This window comes from Neoarius graeffei, chromosome 22, assembly GCF_027579695.1.
Source record: "Neoarius graeffei isolate fNeoGra1 chromosome 22, fNeoGra1.pri, whole genome shotgun sequence".
In the NCBI taxonomy this organism is placed as follows: Eukaryota; Metazoa; Chordata; class Actinopteri; order Siluriformes; family Ariidae; genus Neoarius; species Neoarius graeffei.
In genome coordinates this window covers 38522294-38542034 of record NC_083590.1, presented here as the reverse complement: position 1 = coordinate 38542034, position 19741 = coordinate 38522294, and the positions used below count along the sequence as shown (strand labels likewise).

Genomic DNA, 19741 nt, shown 5'->3' with positions numbered 1-19741 from the left:
ATTATAACTATGTGCATGCTATTTTTCAATAAAAAATACCCTCACTGATTAAAATTCCTATAAATTGTGTTTGAGATCAGCTTGATGAGCCAGAAGAAGCTCTCATCATGTAGACCTCTGATTATTTTTCACTAAAAAGAGCATGAGTACTAATAAGCCTTAGACAATAGCATAGACAGAAGACATGCATCCTCCGGAAAGCGGACAGGAAGAACTTCCAAATATTCAGACATAATGATTTAGATTGCAGGGTAAGTGCTTTGGCTGATTATAATGGTGTTTATAATGAACCAGCCCATTACAAGCCCATCAACGAATGGGATTTGAATGACAATAGTGTAAATTACTGAAGCTGTGATGGCTAAAGTCCATTGCTTGCTGATGGGGCATTGCAAAATAGCATACATAGCATTAAGATTGACTAGGTATAGCAATGTAGTGATGGAATGGCATGCAGTGCAGTCCTGGAACACATTACGGGCTACTCAGAAATGAAGTCAATAATATTTTCATGCAAAGAAAGCACAGTGAAATGAATACGCTGGATGGAACTCATAACAGCACAAAGCAATTTCAACAGGATAAATAGCAGATTAAATAAAATCAATGGTCCATCTAAGGATATGCATTTGTCTGTGATGTGCTAGTCAGCTTTACACACCAAAAAAAAAGTCATTTATAGATCAGTGTATTTAAATTAAATGCAGAATTTCTACATATGTTCAACAAAAAGAAAATAGCTAAATAATGGTAGTACTGTAGTAGTGGACATTATGTCCATACGTGATACATGATACGTAAAATTTATCTAAAGCTAGAATCACTTTTTAAAGTGCATATCACGGGTAAATTCAGGAGCAAGATTAATGTAATTCTCCTATTTTATATTAAACTTTGGTCAAATATCTGTCACATTTTGCATTTTGTGCAGTTTTTTTTACCTTGCGCAATACCAGTAGCCTGGCAAGCCAGACTAAGGCCCTTTCCACACGGCAACGGATTCAGGTGACTCCGATACAATTGCTTATCGTTTAGGCCTGGCGTCCACACGGCACCGGCGTTTTGGGTGCCCAAAACGCAATCTTTTTGAGAACGGGTTCCAGAGTGGAAAGATCTGGCAACGTTGCCATTGTGAAGTCGTCTGGATGAGTAGAACGGATTTGTTTACGATGATGTCACAACCACATGACTGTGAGTGCTTCATGCCGGGTAGAAGTGTAATGAACTCGATGCGAGTTGTCAACAAATCCTATAACTTTGTTCATGAAACGCGCTTACAAAATATTTTCACTGTGAATATTTATTGTGTAATGGTGCAAAGTGAGAGCGAGAGAGAGACTCTGCCCTTAGGGCAGAGTCAATCCCGCCAGCAAAAATAGGGAAAAAAAGGAGTGATCTCACCTCTTCAGATGTTGGTTTAAGTCCGACAATACATTCCTCAAAAAGGGCGTAGAAGAGCAAATTAATCCATCAACGTGTAGCATTCAATTTATTCCGGACCATTAAAGACCCCGCCTTCCGCGAAGAATCATACGTCATCCTCGCTGCCATATTGGATAGGTCAAAGCGGAGAATAAAGATTAGCTGCATTTAACTGTACCAACAGGTTTGCCGTCCAAACGAGATCACATGGGATTACCTTTCACAGGTGAGACTGGAAAAATACTTTTCATTGTATTTGGTCATTATAATGTAATTTTACGAACAGATTTTCCTGACTTTGTGGCTAATATGAAGTCTCGCGCATAATAGTTTATGCGCATGTGTTCTTACTTCTATTGTTCTGGTGTCTCCAAAGGGACCGTCTTACAGCGCCCCTAGAGGTGTGGCATGTGTATTGCATCGTTTTCAGCAAGCGTTGCATTGCCATATGGACCTGATATTTTACTGATCGTTGCCCACTTGGACGTGATATATTTTTAAATAACATCTCGTTGCCGTTGTCGTGTGGATGTAGCCTACATGTGAATATTTAGTCTGGCCTCGATCCGTAGACATTTCTGAAGGGTGGGGGTGGAACAAACCACTGTCTTTCAAACTGTCTCTGTGCGTATAGGCCAACGCTCTGACCAGTTAGCGCAACAGTGACTGTGACGTAGTCAGAGCGACAGAAAGCAGTGGGGGAGGCCTTGAAATAAATAATTTTTCAAAATGCGTATTAATTAATAAACAGGTTCTAGATATTAAGAAGTTTGGAGATAATGACCACAAGTTTGGAGTCTGTACCACATACTTAACATACACTCTTATTTTTTTCAAGTGTTTTTCAAGGGTTTGCTTAAACTGTTTTTGAGAGTTTTTATTTAGTGGTGTTTGGTGAAATAATTTCCCTTAAATTTAAAATAACGGGAAAATAAGAAACAATCAAAAAGTAATGTTTCAAAGCTGTTTATTAATTCTTCGTACTGCACAAACTAGCCCATCCTTTTGGCTACGAGCGGAGCCAGCTGGTAGATCAGACTTTCGCCATAGCCGGTCGGCAAAACAGCGAAAACGTCCTTCTTGAAAAGGAATGAGCGGAGAGCCTCTTCCTGCTCATGTTTCAACGAAAACTCCAAGTCTAATTCTTCTAAAACTGATTCCAAAGCGGAGTCAAACGTGCACTGTTCACTCGCGGTAGCCATCTTTCCTGTTGTGCTTTCTCCAGTGTCGCGCAGCTTTGTCGTCACTCCTGCAAAAGCCCGCCCAAAGAATCCAAACAAAAAGCTTGCGTTGTGATTGGTGGGCACGATTTGATGCCCGGGGTGTTTTTGTTTATATGGTGCGAGGCTAGACCCATTCGCTAGGCAAAAATATTTTTGGCCGCTAGGCGGGTGGGTGTAGTTTACTAGGCTACAATACCAGAAAAATTCAGTTGAAATCAAACCGCTTGAGGCGAATTGGTCCGCCTCTGAAAAAACTTGGCATTTGGATTTCCCGGCAAATATTGATTTTCGTGACGTCGCGTGCGGGACGCCTCCATCTGAATCCTACGTCAGTGCTGGTTTGTTTATGAGAAAACGACCTGGTGGTTTTCTGCAAATTTCTTCAACGTTATCGCATAATTATTAAAATGGTTAACAGATGTATCGTAGGAGGGTGTAGCAACACCAATCTTGATGGGATTAGTACTCATCATTTCCCACATTGCGCTCAGGTGACAATTCCATATTTCAATACAAAATCGCTAGCTGCTAAACTTGGTCTACACAGGCTGTGCACTGAAACCGTGCAAGCTCGCGCAGCCTGCTGGCGCTTCCGCAGGTGACGTCACGAATCTGGCTCCAGACTCCGTTGGGATTTTTCCAGATGCGTTTTGTTATTTTATTTTTTTCTGCTGTAGACAGATGGCCTTGTGCAAAATTACCCTTCTGGATGAGTGTGTAAAGGGACATTCTTTCATATTAAAAAAAAATTAATTTTGTCCAGGATATGCGCTTTAAAGTGCAGGGGTAGTTGGGGTAAAAAGACATGGACACAATATTACCCTTACCCACAATTTTTGCTGGGCAATATTTACTTTTTAGGTTTTGCGCCAAAGCTATAAGGCTGTAAGTGAAATCCATTTCAAATTGACTTCTTTAAATTTGATTTAAAACAGCAAAACACTACATCCAGGGGCATCAGTAGTGCAAAGGAGCACAGATTCGATTGCCACCATTCCAGGCAATGAACTAACGATATAGTGTTTTAAAATTGAAATCTGAATTTGAAATGGAATGCACAACCAGAATTCTTTTTTTCATACAATTCTAACTTGATTGAATACAAAACATCATTTAAAAATCCAGATAAGGAATCACAAAAGGTAATTGTTGTGGCCCATTTCTGACTCAATATAGAGTCACTGAACATCTGTCTCAACCATCTGTCTTTTATTCATTTCCAAAATTCACCACTGACATCAACTCGCACGAATCCGCTGCCTGAACATACCCTGTGCAACTATTTGTTGACACAGTACTTAGTTTAAAAAGCAGTAAGATCTTTAAATGTCAGAAAGAATCTTACACGTATTACTTTTGTTGTAGTATAAAAGACAAATAAATTGCTGTCAGAGTTATCCTTTAAAGCTCCAGTGAATGCCTGACAGACCTGCAGGCATTTCATGAACATACATCAGTATATGAATAAAAACAAAGCAAACTATTTTACCGTGAAGTTTATCTACGCTGTACAAGTTTGACAGTCTTTTTTCATTTCCTATAGCATTTCCACTGACTAAAACTGATGACACAAGGCTTCACAGAAAAAAAATCTCACCTGGAACTCTTCTCTGAGCTGAGAGGTGTTGCTCTGGGTGTCAACCCTCAGGATATCTTTATAGGTGAGGGCAAACTCGCTGACTGGGATGGCTGTCTCGCCACACAGGCATGCCTCTAGGATGGCGTCATGAATAAACACATACTGCTCCTAAAAAGAGTAGTAAAAGTATGTGAAGGAGTTAAAATAATCCATATTTGTCTGTGCCGAGTTTCCCAAAAGCATCGTAGCACAAAGAGCATCGTTAAATGGTAGAGCGAGCAGCACAATGAACACTCTCTCTCCTAGTTAAGATGCTCTTAGTGTTAAAGGGGAACAGAGGGCAATATATAGAGTAAATATAACAATAAAACACACATTAACGAACCTTATTCAAGACTTACAAAAGTTTTTTGTTCTAAGGTTGGAAAGTTATAGTGTTTTGAAAGTAGCTCGAGCAAACTATTTCCGCAGTTTGAACAGCCCGCCATGATATTAATTTTATCCAATCAGAATGCACGTTCATTTTCTCTGCGTAACACTCATGACGTATGTATGTGCCCAGTTGTGTTGGCTCATTGGGGTTGGGAATAGCACGTGTGAAATACCTGTTTCTGCCTCTTGCGACGATTTCGCAAGTCCACGGGTGGCGCCTATCTCATTGCAGCAAATAAATTCTGCTGGACTCGTGAGCAACTCCACGTTACATTTTCCGCACGAGCACCACGCCATGTCACCTGCGCGCAGACGCTCTGCCCCACGCTCGCCATGCCCATGGTCAGCATCAGTCTCATCCTCGCCGTCATCCGAGCTTTCTTCTCTTATTTCATCACCGGAGTCGAGAGTACCTCTCCTAGCTATTTTAAGTTCGTTTCTTAAGACAAGGATTTTTTAAGATGTTACCTTGTTGACAGTTTCGGCGAGAATCTTCCGCCTTCTTCAAAACAGTCACCAGATGTGTCCTGGGGGAGCGACCTGGCAGCAGGAGGCGTGAACTACCTGCCAAATTGGGCGGGACGTTCACGCCTCCGTAGCGTAACATCAGCTGATAAGGCACGTCACCACTCGACATCTGGTGACTGTTTTGAAGAAGGTGGAAGATTCTCGCCGAAACTGTCAACAAGGTAACATCTTAAAAAATCCTTGTCTTAAGAAACGAACTTAAAATAGCTTTAATAGTTAGACATAATGAACTTCCACTACATAGTACCTCTCCTAGGTTCAAACTGGTACCCTTCTAAGCCATAGCCTGCTTGCAGTGTGTCTTGTGGGATCTCTTCGTACGATTCGACAGAGCTGTCGCTTTCACTTGATGCGCCTGACGCCATGATTACACACTTCTCTCCTCTATTTCGGAGAGTTCCGCTAGTGCAGTGGGTAGCGCTGACGTCACGGTCTTTTAAAAATGGCGACTCTTGTGCGGTTTAGCGTATAAAGTATTATATTTACAATTACCAAGATATTTCGTTGTTTTCTAGTATATAAATTTGATAGAATACTTAAGAATACGTTACTTTGTCACATCAGCAACTGTATATATTATATTTGGTACCCCTTTAAGAGGCTTTTGGGAAACCCACCACTGGCTGATTAAAGATGTGACCATTCATTCATTTATTCATTCATCTACCTTTATCCTGGTCATGGTTATGGAGGGTCCAGAGCCTATTCCAGGAACACTGGGTGTAAGACAGGACACTTTAGCTGGGACACCAGTCCATCCACACTCAGATGGAGGTAATTTTTAAAAATTATTAAATATTACCATCTTACCACCTAATTTGATATATGCTGTATATATATCAGAGGGGGCGGCGCGGTGATGTAGTGGTTAGCGCTGTCGCCTCACAGCAAGAAGGTTCTGGGTTCGAGCCCTGTGGCCGGTGAGGGCCTTTCTGTGTGGAGTTTGCATGTTCTCCCCGTGTCCGCGTGGGTTTCCTCCGGGTGCTCCGGTTTCCCCCACAGTCCAAAGACATGCAGGTTAGGTTAACTGGTGACTCTAAATTGACCGTAGGTGTGAATGTGAGTGTGAATGGTTGTCTGTGTCTATGTGTCAGCCCTGTGATGACCTGGCGACTTGTCCAGGGTGTACCCCGCCTTTCACCCGTAGTCAGCTGGGATAGGCTCCAGCTTGCCTGCGACCCTGTAGAACAGGATAAAGCGGCTAGAGATAATGAGGGATGAGATATTCACACACACACACACACACACACACACACACACACACACACACACACATATAAACAATTCTGGTAAAATATTAAGAAACATGAAGAAATCTAACTGGTAGCTCAATCAGCATGAAGTTTGGCAGTCATAAAGTCAGCCACAATTAAGTCCTGCTGTCATTAGAGGCATTATTCAATACAGGGCCTACAATAATACTACACTGGAATGGACTGGGGCAGCATTAAATATTATCAGTTTATTAAGGGTTTATTGCAAAGTATACAGTGAAATGTACACTCTGCAATTGTGATAGTGTTAATCATTTAAAAAACTGATCACTAACATTATGGAGCTAACTGATCTAGATGATCCCAGCCCACAGTGTCTGACAACATAAGCTGAAAATATGCTTCGGAAAAAAGCCTCTCCTGGTCCTAGGTCTACAGTGGATATAAAAAGTGTACACACCCAATTAAAATGATAGGTTTTTCTGATGTAAAGAAATGAGACCATGATAAACATTTTCAAAACTTTTCCCACCTTTAATGTAACCTTTTTCCCACCTGTACAATTCAATTGAAAAACAAACAAATCTGTTCGGGGGGAAAACATAAAAAAAAAAAAAGTACAATAAGCTGGTTGTGTAAGTGTGCACACCCTTAAACTAATACTTTGTTGAAACACCTTTTGATTTAATTACAGCATTCAGTCTTTTTGGGTTCACACCTGCCATCAATTAAAATGACGCTGATTAACCCCAAATAAAGTTCAGACATTTACTCAGTTGCATCCTCCAGCAAAAGCCAGGGTTCACAGAGAGCTTACAGAGCATCAAAGGGCTCTCATTGTTGAAAGGTATCAGTCAGGAGAAGGGTACAAAAAAAAATTTCCATGGCATTAGATATACCATGGAGCACAGTGAAGACCGTCATAAAGAAGTGGAGAAAATATGGGACAACAGTGACATTACCGAGAACTGGACGTCCCTCCGAAATTAATGAAAAGACAAGACGAAAACTGGTCAGGGAGGCTGCCAAGAGGCCGACAGCAACACTGAAGGAGCTGCAGGAATTTCTGCCAAGTACTGCTTGTGTACTACATGTGACAACAATCTCCCGTATTCTCCATATGTCTGGACTATCAGGTAGGGTCAAAGAAAAACATCCAGGCCTGGCTAAATTTTGCAAAAAAATACATCAACTCTCCCAAAAGCATGAAACCAAGGTTGAACTTTTTGGCCACAATTCCAAAAGGTATGTTTGGTGCAAAAACAACACTGCGCATCACCAAAAGAACCCCATACCCATGGTGAAGCATGGTGGTGGCAGCATCATGTTTTGGGGCTGTTTTTCTTCAGCTGGAACAGGGGCTTTAGTCAAGGTGGAGGGAATTATGAACAGTTCTAAATACCAGTCAATTTTGGCCCCAAACCTTCAGGTGTCTGCTAGAAAGCTGAAGATGAAGAGGAATTTCATCTTTCAGCATGACAATGACCCCAAAAAAGTTTTGGATTGGCCCAGCCAGAGCCCAGACCTAAATCCAACTGAAAATTTGTGGGGTGACCTGGAGAGGGCTGTGCACAAGAGACGCCCTCGCAATCTGACAGATTTGGAACGTTTTTGCAAGTAAGGGTGGGCAAATATTGTCAAATCTAGATGTGGCAGGCTGATAGACTCCGACCCAAAAAGACTGAAGGCTGTAATTAAATCAAAAGGTGCTTCAACAAAGTATTAGTTTAAGGGTGTGCACACTTATGCAACCAGTTTATTGTATGTTTTTTTTGTTGTTTTGTTTAATGTTTTTCCCCTAACAGATTTATTTGTTTTTCAATTTAATTGTACAGGTTATAGGTCACATTAAAGGTGGGAAAAGTTTTGAAATTATTTATCATGGTCTCATTTTTTTTTTTACATCAGAAAAAACGATCATTTTAATGGGGTGTGTACACTTTTTATATCCACTGTACCTATACCCATATGGAAGACACTTTTTTGAATACCTCTGAAGTTTGGATACAGAACTAGTGCATGATAAATATGCCACTTTGCTATAATTGTCGATGTCTAAATAAACTATTTTGTTGAACAGTATTTTCACAAAAGATGAGTCACAGTTACAGTACTTGTTGCAAATTGTTGAGAAGCACTGCAAAGATTATCCAGACAGCCGGAAACGGACGCTGGTTGACGCAGTACCACAGTAACTTGTAGCACTGTATAATTAGTTAGCTTTTACCAGTTTTCCTGTTTTGTCAGTGCTATAGCTTATTATAAATACTATTTTGATGCAGTGAGTTTAATGTATAAAAAAATATTTAATATCTTTGAGCTTTGTACACAATTTACGATTTTATTGCAAACTTGCATAAAATGTGTTACTTTTATAATCTTTGAGTTCATTGAGCTACCATTAAAATTTAAGATATAATGCACAAACTTTGTCTATATGTTTTTTAGTACAAATGGAACATGTTCATGGGATAAGACCAAATAAAATGAATGAAAAACAATTTTCTGTCATTTAAGCTCCACCCTAACGCACACATTCGAGGGCAACTCAATCGACCAGCATGTTTTTAGAGGTGGAAGAAAACTGGAAAAACCCAGAGAAAATATAAAGGTTTAAACAATCTAAATATCATTACTCTAGGTACAACTTTTTGTTCTATATTTAGTTTTTTGTTCTATATTTTATCTGTTTGTCTTTGTCACATATTCCCCCTCATGCCGAAACTGCACGATCACTGTACCGCAAAGAGCACTTCCACATTGACTCTCCATTTATTTATGTAACCAATTTGATTTTGTTCTGGTTTCTGTCTCTTTTCCTCCTTTGTCCTGTTATTGGTTGTCTTCAAATAAACAATAAGATTGGTTGTCTTCTCATTTTTTCAATGTGAAGTATTCATCCGGTGTGTTCCTACATAGCAATACCAAACCATTGTTTGTGCGTTGACTGGCTGGCTGTTTTGTTATTCGGGTTTTTGATGCAGCTCTGTTTTGTGGATTATGCTCTTTGCCCTTGTAAGTGTTGTTTGCAGATTGCCTGATTCTTTGCTTATTTTTGACCCCAATTTTTGCCTAATGTTTTGGAGCTGTTTGCTTGTATTTTTTTCTAAAAAAAATGAAGAAGAAGAAGAAGAAGAAGAAGAAGAGAATCTTTACCTGCATCTGTACCCTGCCTATCTCCCTTTAAATAACAGAATACTTTGCCACCTTATGAATGCAGCAGGACAACGAGGGTTGTGTGGCAACCAGCTTGCCAGGCAGCCCATCGAGACCGTGACATTTTTCTAGCTCTAGCCCACATGTACCCCATCCCCCTGTGATAGCCTTTTATATCTGCTAAATGGGTTCCTGTCCAACATCAGCTGTTTTATGAGAGCCTGGCAGAGTCTGCCAAAAATATCTGGGTAAGTTACATGACTCATGGACTGACTAAGCAAGCATGCCAGTGGGCTGAGTACCTGTTCATTATTAAGCACCCATGCCTTAGAGACTCCACGGGATTTGATAGTATGCTGAAGTGGCTCTTCCAAGCTCACAGGAAGAAAAAAAAAGCTCTCAGGAAGGCACCTTGGGGGGGGAGGTCTACATGGGCGTTTCTAAGGCCAACACGGTGGCCTCCACAGAAGACCTCACACCTGAGGCTGACAGGGCAGCCTCCTCTCCAGAGCTCTCACCCGAGGCTGACAGGACAACCTCATCTTTAGGGCTCTCACCCGAGGCCGACAGGGCGGTCTCCTATTCAGAGTTCTCTCCAGAGGCCTACAGGGCTGGCCTCCATCCCAGAACCCACACCAGAGGGCAGACAGGGAAGCCTCCAACAAAAATGTCTCTTCAGAGGCTGACAGGGCAGCCTCCAATGAAGAGCTCCCTCCAGGGAAGCCTCCTCTTCAGAACTCATGCCAGAGACCAACAGGGCAGCCTTCATCCCAGAGCTCACACCAGAGCCTGAAGACACAGCCAACCTGGCTCAGCCCCTACTGGAGGTCAATGACGAGACCTGTGATGAGATTCCTGAGCCTAGGCCCATGCATATGCCTGAGTCTATGCTTATGCCCATGCTGAGTCCATGCCCATGCCAATGCCAGATGTGGCCTCCAGTGTCATGGCCAGGCCCAAGCTCATGCCAGAGGCCAACAGGGACATTGTTATTCTGCCACCAGACTCCAGCAAGAATGTCATCACCCCACTTCTCCAGTCCAATGAAGAAGTCATCTAACTTGCCAGCTCCCTGAGGACATCGTCATCCTGCCTCTCTGCTGTGCCAGGGTTATCACTCTGCCACCAATCTCTAGTGAGAACATCACCACCCCACCTCTCTGCACTGCTAAGAATGTCATCCTGCCTGCCAGCTTCACTGAGGACAACATCATTTCACCTGTCTCTGCCTCTCAAGACATTGTTCCATCTCTCTGCTCAGCCAAGAATGTTGCTCTGTCATCCAGGTTTGCAGAGAATGTCATCATCGTGCTGATCTTCTCAGCTGAGGATGTTGCTTCATCACCAAACCACAGCAAGAATATCTCTCCACCCTTGGGTTCCCACAGTCCTGCCCTCTGTCTGCTCCTTTGCCTGAGATGATGCCTGTCCCACAACCCGGGGACCTTGGAAAACTTTTTACACAGAGGAGCAGAGCCACTCTAGTATGTGTTCTAAGATGCTCCAGGAGTAGGGGACTTCCGTCACCCTTCATGCTGAACACTGTCTGCTCACCATGCTTCCAACAGCTCACAGGACTTTCTGATTGTTTACCTAACCATGTGCTTCTGTTTTGGTTTCTGTCCCATCTCCTCCCTTATCTTGTTTGCTTGTTTGTGCACATTTTTGTCAATGATTTTAAGATCATATACATTTTACCGCAATTTCACCAGAGATTGTAACACATCACCTGATTTTACGAAATTCTGACAGTAGAATCCCACTGAAATCTCTGTAGAACCTTAAACTCTTGTGGAGATATTGTTTGGGATTCATTCAAACTCCAATTTAACGTAACTTTGCCTTTTTGAATTCACTTTCAGGTCAACTCCAGAGTCGACGCTGAACTTCTCCTACAAACTGCATTGCCAAATAATGCTTCAAGATACTGTGCTAGATCAGCCTCGGAGTCGACGCCAGTTTGAGTTCAAAAGTTATTCTCCTTGATTACTGCTTCATTGGATTATGTTACTTTGAACAAGCCACAGCTAGCAGATGCAACTCTAGATATTCACATCCACATAGAGATGCTCCACATGGTCTGTTTTTGTAATCATTAGTTCAGGGATATAAGCCTCAGTTTGGTGTTGTTTTGTGTCTTGCTTTGTGCTTAACTTTTGCCGAACAACAAAATGTTCTTGTAACCTAGTTTCTAGATATTCCATGTCCAGGCTCATATCTCAGTAATATCACGCTTTTATGTTTATGTTCCAGTGGTGAATAAAATAAGCCTGTACTTGCTTCCGCCTCCAATGTGCATCCATGGCATTCACATATTCATTCATTTGCAGCTGTGAGTAGTCTGAATAGTGTTATTTGTTTTCTTTCAACACATAACACCTGACATTGACTTAATTATTATAGTCATCTTTGTTTTTGTTTTTTTTAGTTTCACTTTTTTTCTGTGTGTAAAAATCTAGTTAAAATGTTTAGCATTAAAAAAAATCACTGTCATTATAGGACACAAAATACAGTGGGCTCAGAGTAATTCAGAAACATATGGCTGAATTCAAATGACTGTCATTAAAACCAAAGCCCACACAAATCTAAAATGGCTGTTCTTGGCAATCCACATTTCATTCATTCATTCATTCATTCATTCAAGAATATCAATGCTCTGTTAAAACATTCTCATCACAAGATTACTGCAGTGCTTGCATAGTTAACAAGAAAAGCAATCACTTTCCTTAACCCTCTTGGGTAGAGAACTTTGCCGGCGAAGCTCGATGGGTTTAGAATAAGTAGGTCATGTATTCAGATAAATATCTTTGCGAGTTTTTATCATACAAGTATGATAAATATATTGACAGAAACTGCAAAATAATATGATAGTTTTTAAATGACCTAAATTAGATGAAACATAAAACTTGTCACCTTACTCAGTCACACCAGAGTCGAAGCGCTGAGCACGCACTTACACATTCATAAAAGACTATTCCCATGGTAGCGGCATGATAATCACTTTCAAATTCGGTTTCGATTGGTTTCTCTTTCATGGTGGAAATGCCCACCGTAAACAGGATAAAGTCAGTCAGACATAGTTTAGGCTATTTGGAGGTAAAACTTGTTGCGAGATGGCACTCAGATTGTATGCGCTGTGGATGATTCAAGACAGTGAATCAATTCATGATTCAGTTCATGATTCAGGACAGCGATTCAATTCAATTCAATTTTGAGAACTGTGACACTTATGATGAGCAGTGCCTTATTTTATTCATTATTTTGTTTTACTTCGACTTGATCCAACCAAAGATCAACTCGAGTAAGTGTAAATATTTCTTCTATTTCTGATGAGCAGATCAGTTGATATGCGTGCTGTAGTGCATACGCAGGAAAAATGACTGAGCAATTTTTCCAGAGTTAAAAGTATTTTCCTCAAAAATAGATAATTTTGCTCTATTTTGAATTTAGAGAGTAAAATGTGGAGTTGGAGTGGGAGCAAAATTACAGAGTAATTGTGTAACAGAGTTGGTTGTGGCTCTGAACTGAGTAAAATAGTACAAGAGTTACAACCCCAATTCCAAAAAAGTTGGGACAAAGTACAAATTGTAAATAAAAATGGAATGCAATGATGTGGAAGTTTCAAAATTCCATATTTTATTCAGAATAGAACATAGATGACATATCAAATGTTTAAACTGAGAAAATGTATCATTTAAAGAGAAAAATGAGGTGATTTTAAATTTCATGACAACAACACATCTCAAAAAAGTTGGGACAAGGCCATGTTTACCACTGTGAGACATCCCCTTTTCTCTTTACAACAGTCTGTAAACGTCTGGGGACTGAGGAGACAAGTTGCTCAAGTTTAGGGATAGGAATGTTAACCCATTCTTGTCTAATGTAGGATTCTAGTTGCTCAACTGTCTTAGGTCTTTTTTGTTGTATCTTCCGTTTTATGATGCGCCAAATGTTTTCTGTGGGTGAAAGATCTGGACTGCAGGCTGGCCAGTTCAGTACCCGGACCCTTCTTCTACGCAGCCATGATGCTGTAATTGATGCAGTATGTGGTTTGGAATTGTCATGTTGGAAAATGCAAGGTCTTCCCTGAAAGAGACGTCATCTGGATGGGAGCATATGTTGCTCTAGAACCTGGATATACCTTTCAGCATTGATGGTGTCTTTCCAGATGTGTAAGCTGCCCATGCCACACGCACTAATGCAACCCCATACCATCAGAGATGCAGGCTTCTGAACTGAGCGCTGATAACAACTTGGGTCGTCCTTCTCCTCTTTAGTCCGAATGACACGGCATCCCTGATTTCCATAAAGAACTTCAAACTTTGATTTGTCTGACCACAGAACAGTTTTCCACTTTGCCACAGTCCATTTTAAATGAGCCTTGGCCCAGAGAAGACGTCTGCGCTTCTGGATCATGTTTAGATACGGCTTCTTCTTTGAATTATAGAGTTTTAGCTGGCAACAGCGGATGACACGGTGAATTATGTTCACAGATAACGTTCTCTGGAAATATTCCTGAGCCCATTTTGTGATTTCCAATACAGAAGCATGCCTGTATGTGATGCAGTGCCGTCTAAGGGCCCGAAGATCACGGGCACCCAGTATGGTTTTCCGGCCTTGACCCTTACGCACAGAGATTCTTCCAGATTCTCTGAATCTTTTGATGACATTATGCACTGTAGATGATGATATGTTCAAACTCTTTGCAATTTTACTGTCGAACTCCTTTCTGATATTGCTCCACTATTTGTCGGCGCAGAATTAGGGGGATTGGTGATCCTCTTCCCATCTTTACTTCTGAGAGCCACTGCCACTCCAAGATGCTCTTTTTATACCCAGTCATGTTAATGACCTATTGCCAGTTGACCTAATGAGTTGCAATTTGGTCCTCCAGCTGTCCCTTTTTTGTACCTTTAACTTTTCCAGCCTCTTATTGCCCCTGTCCCAACTTTTTTGAGATGTGTTGCTGTCATGAAATTTCAAATGAGCCAATATTTGGCATGAAATTTCAAAATGTCTCACTTTCGACATTTGATATGTTGTCTATGTTCTATTGTGAATACAATATCAGTTTTTGAGATTTGTAAATTATTGCATTCCATTTTCATTTACAATTTGTACTTTGTCCCAACTTTTTTGGAATCTGGGTTGTAATTTCAAGACCCACTGAATAGAGTCAAATACCACAATAAAGTAAAATACCAGATAAATGAAGCTGTTGTAAAAAAGCAGTTTGAGAACTGTGTTGGAATGTATGAAAAATACGACCTTCCCCATTGTGACTTGACCTGATGGGATTAAGAGTTGGCAGTGGGAGGGGTTTTCACTCTTCTCATTGAATGGAATGGAAATTTTTACCCTTCTCATTGAATACCCCTCCCACTGCCAACCCTTTATCCCAAAACAATAGGGCATAAATTATTTAATGGCCAATTAATTGTCCAAATCAATGGAGCAGATTTAAGTTTTTGTGCTTGATACATTCCTATGACTGAACAGAATCACCTCAAGTGACCAAAACGGTTCATCACAATGGATAAAGTCATGTTTTTTCATGCATTCCAACACAGTTCTAAAACTGATTTTTACAACATCTTCATTTATCTGGTATTTTTTGAAAGTACAATCATGACATACAGACTACATTGATATTATTATAGTTGAACTTGTACTCAATACAAAAAAGTCATATGATTTTGAAAATACTGCTTAGATTTGTTGAAATTGAGAACAAAATCAGAACATACCAAAATCATTAGAGTGCCAGAAAATACCCTCAGACCCGAGATGGTCAATAAAAGCTCAAATATGAATTAGAATAATGTATCAGAATTGTATTATTTATTTATGACACATGAAATACAGACTATTCTGTATTTCACAGTTTCCAGAATGTATGCAGTAAGCCACAAACTGACCCTTTTTTGCAAGTCTGGCATGTGGTTCAAATTTCCATTACACAGTAAATCTAAATTACAAATCACATTTTTTTTCTTTTGATTGACTTACCTCAGTTTGAATCATGTTAATGCGCCGCGAGCAGAGCGTCTTGACGCAGTTGTAGATGTCTACCACTCCCTCACACTCTGCCATATCCAGCATCACATCCAGGACAATGTAGCAACCCGTCCGCCCAGCACCCATACTGCGCACACAGCGATACAAAAGACAAAAGCTAACTGTGTCTATCTATTACACTGCAAAAACAGATTTTTAAGAAAGTAAAAAAAGGCTTTTTTCTAGAAAATTTGTCCTATTTTTAGTCTAACAAGAAGAAGAATCTTGACAAGCATTTTTCACATAAGAAAAATAGTCTTATTTTGAGAAAATATATCTAACTTTTTCTTAATAAGATTTACCAGCTAAGATCAAGCTCAATTTAACTAGTAACAAGGTATGGACATCTTTTGCAAATTATCCAAGCAAAGGATGAAGATTATGTTCCTTATTTTAAGATTAAGACCACTTGCACAACTTCTCAATTTAAGAATTTTAAGAAATGACAGCAATTTTTAAAAAAATAATTCATTTATTGTCAAACAAGACAAACATGCAACACAGTTGACTGATTTAGAAAAAGCTATTAACCAGTTCTGTGTTGCCCACTAAATGAATTTTATAACATTTCAATAACTTTTTGCCAAATTTCCATGACTGAATATGAGCCACAGCTAATAGCAGAATAACAGTGTGCCTTTTATACATCAGATGAGGCTTTGTGTAGCCCAATCACATCTCCGAGGTAATATTTCATTGGGACAAAGACCATATCCTTGTGAGTAAAGCTGTAATACGGAGTGAAATCTACAAGGTTATTGACAGATATCAGTTCAGTTGCTTGTGCCAAGTTTGGGATCTCTAATTGATATGCCATATAATCTCTATTATAACAAATGGTGTTGTACTGCATGAACTCAAAACAAAACAATGATGAATTAATCACATAGATATGTCTTAAAAGTCCAAATTCTGGCAGATCAGAATTAACATCACTCACAATTAATGACTTTTCCCGTATGTATTTGTTGCCATTTAGACTAATCCATTTTACAGACACTGCATGGTTTACCTCATCATTTCCAAGAAAGGCTCTCATTTTTTATTTTAAGTATGACATGTTGCTTATTTCTGATATCGGTCCCAAGGTAGCCTACTCTGATTTTTCCACCAGGGGTCCATGCCGGTTCACATAATAAAGAAAGAAATGCTAAAAACAAGATGCTTCTGGTGCCTTAATTTGAGACGAATTAGCTTATTTTTATTGTGCTGTTTTAAGATATTGTGTCTTGTTTTAAACTTTTTTGGCTAGTTATTAAAATAATTTCAAGGTATTCTTAAAGTCAGCTCAATTAATATAATAAAATGCTTATTTTAAGAATATTTTGGCTGGTTGTTAATCTTATTTCAAGATATAAATTCTAACATTCAGCTAATTAAGAGACTAAATTTCTCATTTTAAGTTACTTTGTTTTAAATAAATATGATTGTATTGCTTGTAATAAGCTCAGTTTGCTCAAATTCTAGCCTTTTTGTCTAGTTTTATGTCACATTATGATTTTCCAGTGGCTAGGCTTTTTTTTTGCTAGTTTTAAGAATTCTAACCTAGTAAATTTTGCTTACCCCATTGGCAGATTTTTTGCTCAATACAAGATAATTTGGCTAGATTTAGGAATATTAGGCTTATTTCTAGAAAGGCCTTTTTTGCAGTGTAATATTAAGTAAAGGTGGCTGAACTTGCGTTATAATCTTAAGAAGAAGAAGCCTTTATTTTGTCACATGAACACTCAAGCACAGTGAAATTCCTCCTCTACATTTAACTCATCTGAAGCAGTTAACACACACACACACACACACACACACACACACACACACACACACACACACACACACACACACAAGTGAGCAATGAGCATACACACATACCCAGAGCAGTGGGCAGGTATGCTATAGCACTCGGGGAGCAGTTGGGGGTTAGGTGCCTTGCTCAAGGGCACTTGATAGAGGGGAACGTGTGGTTCATTCACTCATCTCCCCTCACATTTTTCCTGGGAATCAAACCAGTAACCCTTTGGACCCAAGGCTGGTTATCTAACCTCCACAGCTGCCCCAAGGAGATTGTGCCACACATTTGAGAGGGTTTATCTGATTCATCTAATAAATGGTGGGAAAATTTGCACCTTTGTAGCTGATTGTCATGAAGGACATGTTCTAAAGTAGAAGAACTAACTCACCTGGTCAAAACTTAAAGAAAACAAACATTCAGAACAACATGATATGAATTATCCATTTGTCAGTTCAATAAATGCACAATTACCAGTACATTGTAAGTAGTCATTATGAAGGATGAGTGGCCATATACATAGGCTAGTCCTGTGTGCCATATTATGTATGTGTATGTATTTGTGTGTTGTATGCATGTGTACCTGCAGTGGACGACCACAGGCCCAGTGTCAGGTGGTGTGGAGGCTTTAACACGGCGCAGGAAGGCCAACAATCCTGTGGCATGATATGGCACTCCATGTTCTGGCCATGATGTGAAATGGAACTGACACACCTCATGTTTGGCTGGATAGCCCCGCTGGAGAAGGGAGGCAAAACGGAAACTTGATTTTGGTTGTAAAAGGGACATATTATGAACAAGAGAGCTCTGAGAGAACAATATCCCCCACTAGGAACTATGCCATAACTCCGGTAAAATGTGACTGAATTGAGCAAAATTGCAAAATGCGTATTACCGACATATAACAAAGAATCCTGTCAAGTTTGGTGAAATTCCTCGAAAAATTGTGAGAGGATTTCAGAAGAACGTACACCCTCATGAAATTGTCAAAGTACAAGTTAGTTAATCAAGGGTCAAAACTCTGGTAAAATTTTCACAAATGAAATGAAATTGCAATATGCATATTAGCGTCAGATAAGAAGGCCTTTTGCCAAGCTTTGAGGAATTCGTCCAAAAACTGTGAGAGGAGTTGATGTCAGAAGGCAAGCAGACCTTCATGAAATTGTGAAGGTACAAGGTTGTTAATCAAGGGCCACAACTCTGGTAAAATGTGACCAAATTTAACAAAATTACAATATGCATAGTACCGACATATAACAATGCCCCTTGTCAAGTTTGGTGAAATTCCTCCAAAAATTGTGAGAGGAATTGATTTCAGAAGGAAAACACACACTTATGAAATTGTCAAATTATAATTTTGTTAATCCAGGGCTGTAACTCTGGTAAAATGTGACCAAATTTAATGAAATTACAATATGCATACTATCGCCATATAACAAAGAATTCTGCCAAGTTTCGTGAAATTCCTCCAAAAATTGTGAGAGGAGTTGATTTCAGAAGGTAAGCACCCTTCCCGGATGGATGGACGGACGGGCGGAAATCACCATGACATAATCCCCCTTTGGGCCTTTCGGCCAGAAAGGGATTAAAAAAAAAAACACTTTTTTCAGTGCTTGTGCAAATACATTTGGGTATCTGGAGCCAACCAACCCACAAATTCTAAAATAATTCACCTAGTCAGTTTCTTTCGAGCTGTCTATTTCAGAAAACATGTGCTTCAACAAGCCATTCAGATTTGTCTCCCCTTTCTATGTCACAAGTGGAGTTCATTTGAAAGATCCCGCCCCCTCATTTGAGTATCTCGACTCAGGGCATGAGAACTGCCTTTGTGAATGAATATTTATGAGGAAAGTGCTACATGATTGGCTGGTGGAAGACAGGGGTGGTGTGAGCAGTGGCTCATTATCATTTAAAGGAACAGGCCCTCAAGTCAGCCGTTTAGAACAGGGCTGTTTAGACAGGGTGAGAAGGAGCTGTGGTGCTTTATCCTCATGGTATTTTGTCCAAAACATGTCACAGACATTTCATTAAGACCTCAGGGGACTGTGACAACTTGTTTAAAAGGGGTATAATATGTCACTTTTAAGCAGTAATTTGAGATGGTGGATGGGAACCGAATACATTTTTGCAAATTGCTGAGTACTCTACACCTGCCTATGGATGTTCTGTGCCCTACTGATGATGTTATGAATGTGCTGGGACTCCATTTATCATGGCTGTTGAGCAATATTGTAATTTCTTATTTGATGATGTATTTTAATTACATTTCTTTGTTTTTAGCTTAGAATATGTTAGATGTTGTGCTGTACTATTCCTGAATCCAGCACTGTAGTGGTCCAAACCAAGT

At 39.9% G+C, this 19741-nt stretch overlaps 1 protein-coding gene across 1 annotated transcript in view; it reads right to left on the bottom strand.

The window, feature by feature from the left end:
- The window catches only part of ptprua (protein tyrosine phosphatase receptor type Ua), a 489507-nt gene that overhangs the window by 33716 nt on the left and 436050 nt on the right, over positions 1-19741 (bottom strand). Inside the window, exons 21-23 of the mRNA XM_060904791.1 lie at positions 17978-18132; positions 15564-15699; positions 4243-4392 (exon numbers count right to left, since the gene is read on the bottom strand). Coding sequence (XP_060760774.1) covers positions 4243-4392; positions 15564-15699; positions 17978-18132 — 441 coding nt within the window. The remainder of the gene's footprint in view (positions 1-4242; positions 4393-15563; positions 15700-17977; positions 18133-19741) is intronic.